The 13,775-nt window shown below is 35.7% G+C and overlaps 1 protein-coding gene across 6 annotated transcripts in view; it reads left to right on the top strand.

Annotated features, from left to right (window-relative positions):
• Positions 1-5,535, top strand: part of CCDC85A (coiled-coil domain containing 85A) — a 206,897-nt gene extending 201,362 nt beyond the window's left edge. For all 6 annotated transcript variants that reach the window (XM_023228330.2, XM_023228329.1, XM_023228331.1 and 3 more), the window contains one exon: positions 3,622-5,535. In XM_023228330.2, the coding sequence (XP_023084098.1) occupies positions 3,622-3,711 (90 nt within the window). In that variant the 3' untranslated portion in view covers positions 3,712-5,535. The remainder of the gene's footprint in view (positions 1-3,621) is intronic.
• Positions 5,536-13,775: the final 8,240 nt, after the last annotated feature.

Here is a 13,775-nt window from a genome sequence, read left to right on the forward strand (position 1 = left end):
TTCAGCTTTAAATCTATTAGGACCAGATTTTCTCAGACACTTACTCATCTACCTCCTCGAGATGTTTCTGGAATCCAGTAAATGTTACATAAGTTCCCTGGGCATTTTTTATGTGCTAGAATGAGATTTGTAGTCTCTTGCTTGCCTGTGTTGTGGCCGATTTTTCTCTTCCAACTCTTCCTACGTTATTTGTTTTTCTTTCCTGCATATCTATTGTCTGTTTTCAAAAGGTCACTAGTTCTAGATATCATCTTTCCTAAATGCACCACCATTCACCTTCTATAGCTTTTCAACCTGTGCTTAAGATTTTCAGTTTGAATATTTCCCACAGATAAATATTAAAAAGTGAGCCACATACCTAGGAATGCCTGTTGCTTCTCATCTATTGACTATGGAATGAGAGAGAAAGTTCAGACAATAGGAACTGTTGAACTAGAAGGGGCCATAGAAGTCATTCTCCAGTGTTTGTCCAAAGAATAGTATATGGACCTCCTTCATAATTCAGATCTCTGAGTTTAACATCAGACCTCAGGCGATTCAGATATGAACCCCTGGGTAAGAACCCAAACACTCTAATTCTATGTTTGAAGAAACTAAGATCCAGAAATTAAGTTACTTGCTCAAACTATTTTCTAATGAACAGTGAGGTCAGGAGTACACCAAGATTTCCTTTGAGGACCTTTCCTGAGGAACGAAAAGTGAAAGGCACGTATCTTACAGAGGGGGCCATCTCCATGGTGCTTAATGCCAGAATTTCTGCAAAAAATTCCAGGATTGTTTCTTTCCCTTTCCTTTCCTTCCTTTCAATTTCTGGACATTAGAAAATTCGTATCTTAGTCTCAAAAGAGACCCATTACTGGATTGGATTTTGATTAGTTTTATGTTGATCTTTTTGTTTGCCTGCATTTTCAGAAATGAATTGAAAGGCACCATACAGTATTATTTTTATTTTTTACTATATAAGATACTTTCAGAAAGCCAGAAGCTTGCCCTCCTTGTTTACCTTTAAAAGTTCTCTAGGAGTATGTTTTCTGTCTACTTTTGTCTTTGATCCCCAGAATTTGAGGAAAAAATGCAAACAAACCCAAATCTGATTCTTAAGCAATTTTATATATTTGGAAACAATCAAAAAATTTTATTGTCACCATTATTAATTATGTGATCAAAAACACATAGTAAATGCCACAGAATAAAGAAAAATGCAGATTGTAAAGCAGTTGCCTAGATAAATTGTGAAACTAGTGAAAATTATGAAGGCTTGGTTTCTAGTAGAGAAATTATATGCCTTTATAATAATGTCACAGAAAAATAAAGCTTTCTCATAATATGAGATGGGTTATAAAACTCCGATAGAATTTGGGACAATAGAAGTTTTCCTGTCGTTTCTAGTATTGCTCCTAGAGATAAGATGTTGTTGACATCTACACAGCAAAAAGATTATTATTCCTATTACCGTATGTGGGTTAGTATGTAGTTAGCTATTTTCTTCCCAAACTGTGCTACAGAAATTAATATACTGCCCCCTAAGAAATAGTAAATCTGTCTTTTTGTAGTAGTTGTTTTATTTTAGGTTTGTCTGTTTGGCTCTTGTAAATGCCCTGAGGACAATTGAAATACTTGACTGGTCATCTCAGTCACAGTCTCAAACACACACCTGTTATGCCCTTTTTAGTTAATAAGTCACTACTCCCGTGTCAACCTTAGTATTGTCGGTTTATTTCAAAGTTCTGCCTTTTTTTTTTTTTTTTTTTTTTTTTTTTGAGACGGAGTCTAGCTCTGTCGCCCAGGCTGGAGTGCAGTGACCGGATCTTGGCTCACTGCAAGCTCCGCCTCCCGGGTTCACGCCATTCTCCTGCCTCGGCCTCCCGAGTAGCTGGGACTACAGGTGCCCGCCACCTCGCCCAGCTAGTTTTTTGTATTTTTTTAGTACAGACGGGGTTTCACCGTGTTAGCCAGGATGGTCTCGATCTCTTGCCTCGTGATCTGCCCGTCTCGGCCTCCCAAAGTGCTGGGATTTCAGGCTTGAGCCACCGCTCCCTGCCGGTTCTGCCTTCTTTAAGAGTTTCCTTTCACCACATAGTTATATCTGGGGTAAGCTCATTGCATTCTACATTTCAGTATTTGAAAAAGAGTTGCACTTTTGAGTTGTAATCATCTGGTGCTGGTGTCTGTTATCCTTGTAAGGTCCTTAAGTCTACCCTCTGCTTCTAAACCACACATTCAAAGCATTCTGGATAGATGTAATTGTATTTAAGGGCTAGAAAAGGAAAGTCGGTGGCATCCTTTGGTTCCTTGATTCAGTGTTTGTCTCTTGTCAATTTATTAAGAAATGAGACTTTCCTAACTCTCTTGTGTATAGCTTGAGCCATCCATTGCTATATATTAATAATTCCTTTCCAGATATTTAAGAGCCCTAACTTCAGCTCCTTTTGAGTACAACAGGATATTTATGCCATGTATTGGTATATACTGAGACATTGAGATTAATAGTTTCTTTGGCTTGGAAATGAAGATAAACATAACCCTATATTGTGTATTACTATTAATGATATTGGGTTTCCCTGTAGTATCCACTTCTATTTAAAAGCAAAAACAAAAGCAAACAAAAGAAACAGTTGTGAATAATTAATGAACAAAGTAGTTTTATGTTCATGTTAGAGTATTGTAAAGTTTTGTGCAATCAATCAATCTGATCATGATCCTTTGTGTGAAATAGTCTGGGAGGGTATGGCTGTTATTGTGCATGTGCACATACATGCATGTGCATGTGTGTGTATTCCAATTAATGTTAGTGTATTGATACATTATTAGCAAATTCAGTAGTTTTACATTTATGCTTACATTATTCTTGATCGCATCTTTTGTCTCTCTATGTGGCCCAGCTTCTAACATATTGTAATTGTATCTCTTTCAGTGATTTTGAATTTATTCTCATCATCTTCCTACATTTGGATGCTTTCTGTTTTGGAAATCCGAGACATCATATTGCTTGGTAGCTAAGATTTGTGACAACTGATGACCCCACTCTGTAGAAAAAGCCAGAGAAATTTACTAGTGGCCCCAAGACTACCACCTCAGGACTTAAATAGCTCAATAACAAAAGCTCCTTCGTTTTCCTCAGCGCGTTAAACACTGATATCCTTTGTTATGGCTGTATAATATAGGAAGCAGGATGATCTTGCTAAGGTGTTCTTAATTCTGGCTACACATTAGAATTACTTTTAGAGCTTTTGGACAACAAAAGCGCAGTTGTCCATGCCTCACTTCTCCCAGTGAGATCAGAATCTTCGAGGATGGGGATTACTGTTTAAGAGCTCCTCAAGTGCTTAGTGTGCAGTCAGAGTTGGGGACCACTTATGTAACTACAGTAAGTTAATATATCATTTTAAAATTTTGACCCTGGTTATTAACAAGGTTTAGTAGTCCCAACTACTAAGTAGTTCTTGTGTTTTAAGAAGCTTGTCATCACATTTTATTTTGTATTTGAACTCATTCATGTGGATATTTTGTCTCTTGTCTTTACTTCATCTTTGCTCCTCTCTTAATTTACCCTTAAGAAACGCAAATCTCCTTGTGGAAGAGGAAAAGTAAGATACTCACTCTTTCTTCTTTTTTTTTAAGGTTGTGTGGAGGAAACTTGGAGATGCTGCAGGTTCGTGTCCTGGAATTAGGCAACATTTGTCAGGAAACCAGTACAAAGGACCAATGTGAGATGCACTCTTTTTCAAACAGGAGATCACCACTGCCAGAAAGAGATAGAAGACAAGAAGAAGTAAAAGGAAACTGTGGGTTTCCACAAACCTGGACTCATGGAATAACATGGAGTGATTGTACATTGCACATATCTCCCCTCTAAAACCTGTAGTACAACTTCTCCCGTCAAGCTAATATTCTGTGTCTCTCACCTCAATGTCCGCAACAGTCAATCTTAAACAAGGTAGCTTTGAAAATCTCAAAAAGAGTAGCTTTGAAAATCACCATTTTGGTACCAGTGTTTTCATTAGAAGTAAGTGTTTTTAACTCCCCAGATATAATATCGTAATTGGGAAATCTGCATAGTTTTAAGAGTCCAGTGGAGCCTCAGTGTTCTGAATAGAGTTGACTCCTTGCACATAATGGTGGGAGTTTTCTACCATGTCATATTGAAGATATGAAGAGGTATTTTCCAGCTTCCCAAGTTTGAGAGTTGGGCATCTACCTCTTATACTTCAGTCAACCAACAAACTACTAATTCCAGATTCATAATTAATTTGGATGCAAGATAAGATTAAGTTTTTGGAGTTTGGTGTTGACTTCTGAGGTGCTAAAAAATACCACGTAAATTCTCCCTACCAGCTAGAAAGGTAGTAAGACTTTGTAGAGTGCTTATCAGAGAGTACCATTGACTTCAATTGATCAATAGAAATACATCTTTTTCTTTTCGTCTTAATAAGTTTTTCATAAAGACACATCTTAGGGCATACAAGCCTTCATATTCATTCAGTGGATCCATTGATGTTCATATTAACAATTTCAACTAAAAACTAGCAAACATAATTTTTCTAAGTGTTTCGAGCTGTGAGATGTCAATTTCTATAATTTAGTTTCTAGACATGCTGTATATTTAATAAACTTTATGTAAACTTTAAAATATTGCACTGCATTTATGAAAAAAGCTTTCTTTGCCTACTGCAGCAATCTAACATTTTATGAAACTGACGCATGTCCTTCATTATTGAGGCTAAAAGCTCTTGTTCAGATTGCCTGAGGTTTGAAAAAGAGGTGTGCTAGCTTTGCTTAGTTTATTTCTTATTTTTGGTATACATATACATATATATAATATTAGAATGTGTGTACTGGAAATGCTATGATAGGTATTTTGTGTTTATCCAAATGCAATGATAGTTTCTTGTATGAATGTGCAAGAGGCCTGTGACCGAATGCTACGTTTTTATGGTAGTTTAAGATTATAAAAGTAGAAATGCAACAATTCCCAGTTTCGGGATAGGTTCTACATTTCTGAGATTTGATTCATAGCAGATATTCTCTGTTGTTGTTTTAGATGGGCTCATTACACAATGAGTTAATTGTCACTAGTAGGAGACTGTGAAGGAATTTTGTTATACTTTCAAAAATGTTACTGTGATGAAAAATCATCCCTCTATTTTCAGAAAATATTTATGAATTAATTTACTATAGAATTCTCTCTCTAATTATCATAATTGGATAATGATTTAAGCTTCCCTTTAAAAATGTTATATTTTAAAATGTTATTACTCTATAAAAGAAAATTGCTTGCTATATTTACACCTTCTTTCCTAGGAAAGCTTTCATCCTTAAATTGCTGTATTCCTACACTCTGAAGACATTTAAAATAAGCTTTTGTGCCTGCAGCAGAGCCTGCAGAAGCTAATACAAGGGACACTGGTCTTTTGACAAAATAAAGTTGTGTAAATTTTGATACTGTATTAAAACTATTTTTTTAAAGTTCTGCATAAAATTGAGTATTAAGTATATGTGTTCATCTTAGCAATGGTAATAAATTATTTAATCTCACAGTGTTTTTGTCTTCTTTAAAATGTCTTTCCTAAATTAAGTCCATTTGTAATAGTCATTACATGTCCTAATGCTCCTGTATGATGGTAGTAATAATAGTAATACAGATGATTCATTATCTTAAACATAAACCAAAGGCATGTTTTAAAATATGCTCATAATGAGGGATTAAATATTCAGATATTCCTCAGCTTGCACCATTCTCCATTATAATGGAGTTAAAGCTTTCAAATGATATTTTAAAATATTTAAAAATGTTTCTGTTATAAAATCCTCTTAGTCTTTTAATTTATATAGATTAAAATTAAACTTCATTATTATCTACTTATTTTTAAAACATTAGTCATCAGAAGGAAATATTTTGGAGGGGAAGTACCAAATAAATGGAAAACTTGGCCTCTTTAAGAAATTTATACATTATTGGGAAAGGCATAATAGATACATGTGACTAAGAGATCAATAGGAAAACACACACACACATGTGCTCAGAGAACACACATACTTCTTGGATGTCACTAATAAGATTGTGGAATAAGGCTTTCTACACTTAGTATTAGCCTCAACTTTAAATGACAGAGAAGATGGATAACTAAGTGCCTGAATCTTGCTATTGCCTAATACCTTTATCAATCAAAATGAGTGGCACCATTCTCTTATGTGACCAAGTTATTAGTTTATGATCTTATCTTCTCTGGGACAAAGGTTAATGTATCTATCTTGGCAGAGTATTTTTACCAGCTTTGAAGCTGCTAGACTGGCAATCAGAATCTGAGCTTTTAAATGCATGCCTTTCAAGTTTCAAACTCGTGATTAAGGCACTGTAGGGAATTCAGATCATCTTATGTAATATCCAGTAAAATAATGACAGTCTAATTGGGATGATTGTTCCTTAGGTCAACGAATATTTAATGAATGCCTATCACTGCCATGTGAGTAAACACAGCTTTGGTTCCTGACTCATAGGGCGGACTACTCTCAAGAAATACATGTAAGAGTAGTATCTGGGATGCTAGCTGGAGCTTTTGATCCTTGAGATCGAGATAGGATTACCTCAAACGTCCAGTTTCTTGATCTGAGTAAGCAGCATCCAAATGATTTCCACTAATTTCCAGAGTTCGCACTCTGTAGTAAGCTTCTTGTTGCCTCATACCATCTCTACATCGGGGCAAACTGATTTCCCTAGTAGAAACCTTGGTTGGAATCTATTCCTGGAAAGGATCTGCCTACCTCAAGCTGGCTTATCAAGGTAGACGCCCAACAAAGCTCAAGGCATTGCTATGAGGAATTCATATGCTAATATACATTTTTAATTCTTTTCCTTCTAAAGACTAAAAATTATCCACCCTGTTACGCAGTCACAGACAGTATATTAGGTTGAACCATAGGAAATTGCCAACATTTGACCACTTTTGGATTATTAAAACAGTAATTTCATAAGGTTCAACCTCTCAAGATGAAGATTTTTTTTTGGTGGGAATTATAGAGTGAATACAGCAGAAGTTGTAGAAGAGCCATCACACTGGGCTGGAGCTATCTTAAAGTATGCTGTATTAAGTGCAGCATTCAATAAAGAACATTTGACTTCAGAGAGGCAGAATTTGGGCCAGCAAGTTCAGCATTTGACTTTATAATTAGCTTTATGAGGTTGAGCAATTTAACGTCAATGAGACTCTTTCCTTTCCTCACGTGTTGTATGTAGATAACATCTATATCACTGAGTTGTTGTAAGGTTTTTATTGCTGCCTTTATTTTAAATTTCAATGGTCTTCACAGACCATTGAGCCTATGTCAAAGACATAGGAGCCCAGACCCCGTGGTCTGTTGCAATTTATACTATTAGACTGGAAGAGAAAAATCACATAAGTGCTGAAGATCTGTCACTACCAGATAAAGTAATTCTAGCTGTGCAGTTAAATATTGTGAAGTTCTGTCCTTTTTACATCATCCAGGCTACCATAGGCTCTTTTTTGGCCAATCACAGATGGTGATTGTGTGAATGGAGGGGAAAAAAGGACATTGGTCTGATACTCACATAAGAACAGTAGGTTTTACAACAAAATCCCTACAATTATTTAATTCTGTATTTGTTTCTCATCTCACTGAGTAAACAAGAAAAAACTTTCATTTCAAAACGGCAGGATGAGTACCTGCTGCAGCATCCTTTTCTTGCCTCAAACCTTAAAAATGATTTAAACAGTATTATGATAAATAAATGCATAACCCCACTAGACCATAAGAAATAATGTGCTCCATGGGCCAGCAGTTATGATGAATTTTGGAAAGAAGGGAGACAAACAGTATCTGAATGAAGAACGAATTGATAATTCAAAGTACATGACAAAGGGTATTGTTGAAAAAGGAAGATGGCTACAAGGGTGTTCCAAACAAGGAGGAATTGGATACATGCATTGTGTGGTATCCTGGGGTAACTGACAATAGCTAAGCATTTTGATTCCTACATTTAACTGCTCTCTCCTTGATTCAGGAAGAGAACAATAAAAGTAGATTCATTTTGCTAGAATTCAGCAGAAGATTTTTTAAAGTCTGACAATGAAGGAATATAGAGTCTGCATTTGTAAGTTTCCACAGTGCTTTCTCTCACTCTCTACCTTTGCTCTTCATCGTTCTCTCCTTTTATTTCCTAGTTGTTTTTAAATTGACCTATTTTGTTTATTTATTTCATTTCAATAGCTTTTGGGGAACAGGTGGTGTTTGGTTACATGACTAAGTTCTATAGGTGTGATTTCTGAGATTTTGGTGCACCTATCACCCGAGCAGTGTACACCATACCCCATGTGTAATCTTTTATCCCTCATCTCCTTCTTCCACTTTCCCCCCAAATCCCCAAAGTCCATTATATCATTCTTATGTCTTTGGGTTCCTCATAGCTTAGCTCCCACGTATGTGTGCGAACACAGAATGTTTGGTTTTCCATTCCTGAGTTACTTCACCTAGAATTATGGTCTCCAACTCCATCCAGGTTGCTGCAAATGCCATTATTTCATTCATTTTTATGGCTAAGTAGTATTCCATGGTATGTGCATGTATACATGGGTCATTGGGTATACATGGTGTATACATGGGTCATTGGGTCATTGTCATGGAAAGAGGTGGTGACTCTCAGGTGTTGCCATGGCAATGATAAGTTGACATGGCAGACTGGTGAGTATGTCCAATTGGAAAGCTGCTTGTGCCCTCCCCTCTTTGTGTATACATACACACCATGGGGTACTACTTAGCCATAAACAGGAATGAAATAATGGCATTTGCAGCAACCTGGATGGAGTTGGAGACCATAATTCTAAGTGAAGTAACTCAGAATACACACACACACACACACACACACACACACACACATGTCTATACATGTGTGTGTGTATATATGTGTGTATATATGTGTATGTATATATATGTATATATGTGTGTATGTATATATATATAATGGCATTTTCAAAAAAATATTTTTGAAAAAGCTGTGATATCGATACATTCACTAGTTAAAAATGACTGTCATTCCACTGGAGAATTAAGGAAATACTAAGACATCCGCAATAAAAACAGAACAGAAATAAAACAACTCTACTTTTTCCCCCCTTTTTTTGCATTTGCTGTTGTGAATAAACTGTTCATCTAAAGTTTGGAATAAACATGTCATATATATGTATGTGTGCGTGTGTGTGTATATGTGTATATATGTGTGTGTATATATACATACATATTTTTTAAGAATTTGCATTTATAGTTAAACAGATTTAGTAACTGAGTTAAAAATATCCAAATAATATATTTCTATAGTGGATAAAGTGAAACATAGTCCTCGTTCTTTTCTAAGATGGCATAACAACCTCTAAAATTTTAGCATGAGGCTTTTATAAAGATACCTCTACACACAATGTACATTGACTTTTTCCTCACCAAGATCCTCTTCAACTTATAACAGGGGGCCCAAATTATTTTATTTGAAGCAAATTTCCTTTTGCTCCCAAAGGGAAGATAGTACAAGTGGAGCCAAGGTATCATGATTAACGCACACATCTTAATTGGCATTTATATTGGATGAAGTGTAATCAGCTCACAGAGGAAGAAGAAGACTTGAGGAAAGATTTTAAAAACAAAGAATTCAAATTGGCTCAGTTTGGTAGTTAGAATTCTAGGCATGCTATCATAGAAAACTGACTCCGATTTTTTTGAATTTGTTCATCTCTTCTGTATTCTTTGCCTTAAAATTATTCTGAAGCTCTACTTGTAGCAATTTGGTGTCATTAAGTGACTAAGAGCACTCACCAGTCAGTTCCTTCTTCAATGAAGAGCTCCCAGTGTGTGGATTAACGTACATGTTTTCTTTCCTGTATTTACCTCTCTAATGACCTGAACAATTTGTTAAGGCCCCACTTAGCGGATGTGAACAGCAACTGTGGTGATTTTGGGCTCACATCATGTGTTGTGCCCTGCTGATGTTGTTCAAGTAATCAGATATTCTGAACATCATACAATTCACTGTAACTTTAAGGATGGAACCCACGGGGAAGAATGCCCAGGATAACTTTGGTAATGGGTGCAATTAGTACCGACTTTGCTTCTGTTTTGAGTCTGTCTCGTCTTTTAAAAAGAATAATCAGACTAGAAAATATAGAACAAACCAATAACAGTTACAGAAAGGTGCCCAGAGGGGTTGAAAAATCACAAGTGGATTCCTAAGAACTTCTATTTTTAGTAGTGGTGTTTGCTTATCTATCCTAAGTCAATGCACTAAATCCACTTACAAGCAGTAAAGCATTTTTATGTATAAAAGCCTTTTTATGTAAAAAGAAACAAATAATGTTTCTTTTTAAAACATCACAAACATGCCAATTCACTAATTAATTGTGATACTCTTGGTTTGTTTTCATTCATATATCATACAACATGTGTTTGAATCTATGTGCCACAAAGTAGTTTAGACACTAGGGATGACAAAAGCACCCGGTCCCTCTGCTTATGTACTTTACACACTAGTAGGGAAGATAGGCTTTGAACAAATCATTGCCCATGAGTTGAGTAATATGAAGTAGAAATATAAGGTGTTGTGGAGGTTTATAACAAAATATTTTAGGTTGGGTGTCCCAGTACCAGACTCTCCTCTTGTGCAAGGAAAGTGCTCTCCAGAGAAACCAGAAAGGAAATGGGGGAAGTAGGAAAGGAAAGGGAAGAATCTAAGCAAGAGAAAACTTTTTGGAGGATAGCTTCAGCCTGGAGGATAGCTATACCTGATGGCATAAGGAAACTATGGAGTGTAAATTGCACCTCAGAGTTTGTCCTGAGCAAGTAAGATGGGCTTCATCCTGCCATGCTATCTCTCAAGTGTAAAGGACTAAATGAAGAGAAAGGGTGTAGGCATGTGGTTGTGAGAATGTAAGGTCCAGACACTTCTTCCTTTCTGCACAAATGACTCAGTAACCTGAGGGCAGTAGGGCAAAGAAGAGCTGCAGGTGTAGCCCATCAGTGACAAAATGTATAGAAACTGGGATTAGGGAAAACAGAAATGATAGAGTGGTCTGAGGGGATCTGTGCATAACAGGAGCATTTTCCATTAGTGTCCCTCCTCTTGTGTTGCTCTGATAGTTTATATCTCATGTTAAGTTTACTCTACCCTGCCACAGCTTAATTCATCATAATTTCTTGGAAAATCTTACAAGCATTACTGGGATGAGCTACAACTCTTGTTGCTGCTGTTGAGCCCAAGGCCATAACTGATTTTTATAATCCCTCTCCCCTCACCTGTATTAAATGTTTTAGCTTTCTCAATTTTAGCTAGCACTTCTGTTGGTTCAACTGGCTTGGTTGGTGGGGCAACCTAGACTTTCACTCATGACAATCATCTTGTGGTCATCATGTCCTTATCAGGCTCTGGTTGCTATAATTGCCCAGTCACAGTTCAAACTAGGTGTAGGAGTACCAAGATCCTAGTTGGTGGAATTTTAAAAATATTAACAAACGTTTGCCAAACGTTTGTGGTCTCTTTTATTTGATTATTGTGGTGAGTTGTATTTATTAATTTTTATATGTTGAGTCAACTTTACTGTCTCAGAATGAGCTCTCCAGCAGCTAATGCTGACATGGATTTTGGGATGAAAATTATTTAGTGACCAACACCCATGTAAGGAAGAGAAAATAAGCTATATCTTTCTGAGGAATTGCTCATTTACTCTTATGAAATGTCTCTAGATTTGTAACATTTTTTTGCCCTGAATTCTACTAAATTTGATATAAATTATAGCCACACCAGCTTTCTAAATCTTGTTGGTTTGCATAGTGTCTTTTTAAATTTTTGTACTCTCAAATTACTTTTGTGCTTCTATTTAAAGTGCATCACTTATAAATAGCATATATTTGGGCCTGCTTCTTAAAAATCTAGTATAACAATCTCTACTTTTCCTGAAAAATATTTTCTTTAGAATTACCAATTTCTTTAGTTTTTTAAATTAGTGAACCCATTTTTAGAGTAGTTTTAGGCTCAGAGAAAATTTGAGCAGAAAATACAGAGTTTCAATACCTCTATTTCCACATGCGTACAACTTCTCACTAAGGACATCCCACATCAGAGAAGTACAATGGTTACAATCAATGAATGATTGGTGCATTACCACTCAAAGTCCACAATTTACATTAGGGTTCATTCTGAGTGTTGTACATTCTATAGGCTTTGACAAATGTATAAAGACATGTATTCACCATTATAGAATCATACAGAGTAGTTTCACTGCCCTCAATGTCCTCTGTGCTCTGCCTATTCATCCTTCCCTTCCAAACAACACGTGGAAACTACTGATCTTTTTACTATTTTAATAATTTTGCCTTTTTCAAAGTGTCAGATAGTTGGAATCGTGACATATAGCTTTGTCAGATTGGCTTCTTTCACTTAGTAATATGCATTTAAGTTCTCTCCATGTTTTTTTTTTTTTTATGGCTTGATAACTCATTTCTTTTTAGTACTGAATAAAATTCAATTGTTTGGATGCATCACAATTTTTCCATTCACCAACAGAAAGACACATTGATTGCTTCCAAGTTTTGGCAGTTATGAATAAAAGCTGCTATAAAAATCTATGTGCAGGTTTTTGTGTAGACACCAATCTTCAATTCATTTGAATAAATACAAAGGAGTGGGATTGCTGGATTGTGTGGGAAGAGTATGTTTAGTTTTGTAAGAAACTGCCAGAATGCCTTTCAAAGTGGCTGTACCATTATGCATTCCCACTAATAATGAATGAGAGTTCCTGTTGCTCCACATCCTCTATAACATTTGGTGTTATCAGTGTTTGGATTTTGACCATTCTCATAGGATTGTAGTGGAATCTCATTGTTGTTTTAATTTTCAATCCCCTAGCGATTTACAGTGTTGAATGTATTTTCATATACTTACTTGCCATCTGTATATCCTCTTTGATGAGGTATCTTTTACCCATTTTTAAATTGTATTGCTGCTTTTCTTATTGTTAAGTTTTGAGGGTTTTTTTTTTTGTGTATATTTTAGATAACAGTCCTTCTTCAGACGTAGCTTTTGAAAATATTTTCTATCAGTCTGTGGCTTGTTTTCTTATTCTTGTGACATTGTCTTTGTGTTTTTAATTTTAATTAAACTTATCAACAATTTCTTTAATAAATCATGACTTTGATGTTGTATATAGATGGTCATTGACAATCCCCATGGCCATTTAGGTTTTCTCTATTGTAATCTTCTAGGAGTTACAGAGTTTTCTCTATTGTAATTTTCTAGGAGTTGTAGAGTTTTGGACTTTACATTTAGATTTATAACTTATTTTGAGTTAATTTTTGTAAAGGGTGGTAAGTTACATGTCTAGATTCTTTTTTTTTTTTTTGCATGTGAATGTCCAGTGCCCCATTACCATTTGTCAAAAAGACTCCTTGGTCCATTGAATTGTCTTTGATCCTTTGTCTAAGATTATTTGACTATATTTACATGGGTCTGTTTCTTGACTCTCTATTCTATTCCATTGATCTGTTTATTCTTATGCCAACACCACATTGTCTTGATTACTATAGCGTTATAGTAAGCATTCAAGTTGAGTACTGCTGGTCCTCTCACTTTGTTCTTCTTCTTCAATATTGTGTTTATTAGTCTAGGCCTTTTGCCTCTCCACATGAGCTTTAGAATAAGTTTGTCAATATTTCACAAAATAACTTGCTGGAATTTGAAATTTGATTGGGATCAAGTTAGGAAGAACTGATTTGGTAACAAT

The sequence above is a fragment of the Piliocolobus tephrosceles genome, chromosome 15 (assembly GCF_002776525.5).
Source record: "Piliocolobus tephrosceles isolate RC106 chromosome 15, ASM277652v3, whole genome shotgun sequence".
NCBI lineage: Eukaryota > Metazoa > Chordata > Mammalia > Primates > Cercopithecidae > Piliocolobus > Piliocolobus tephrosceles.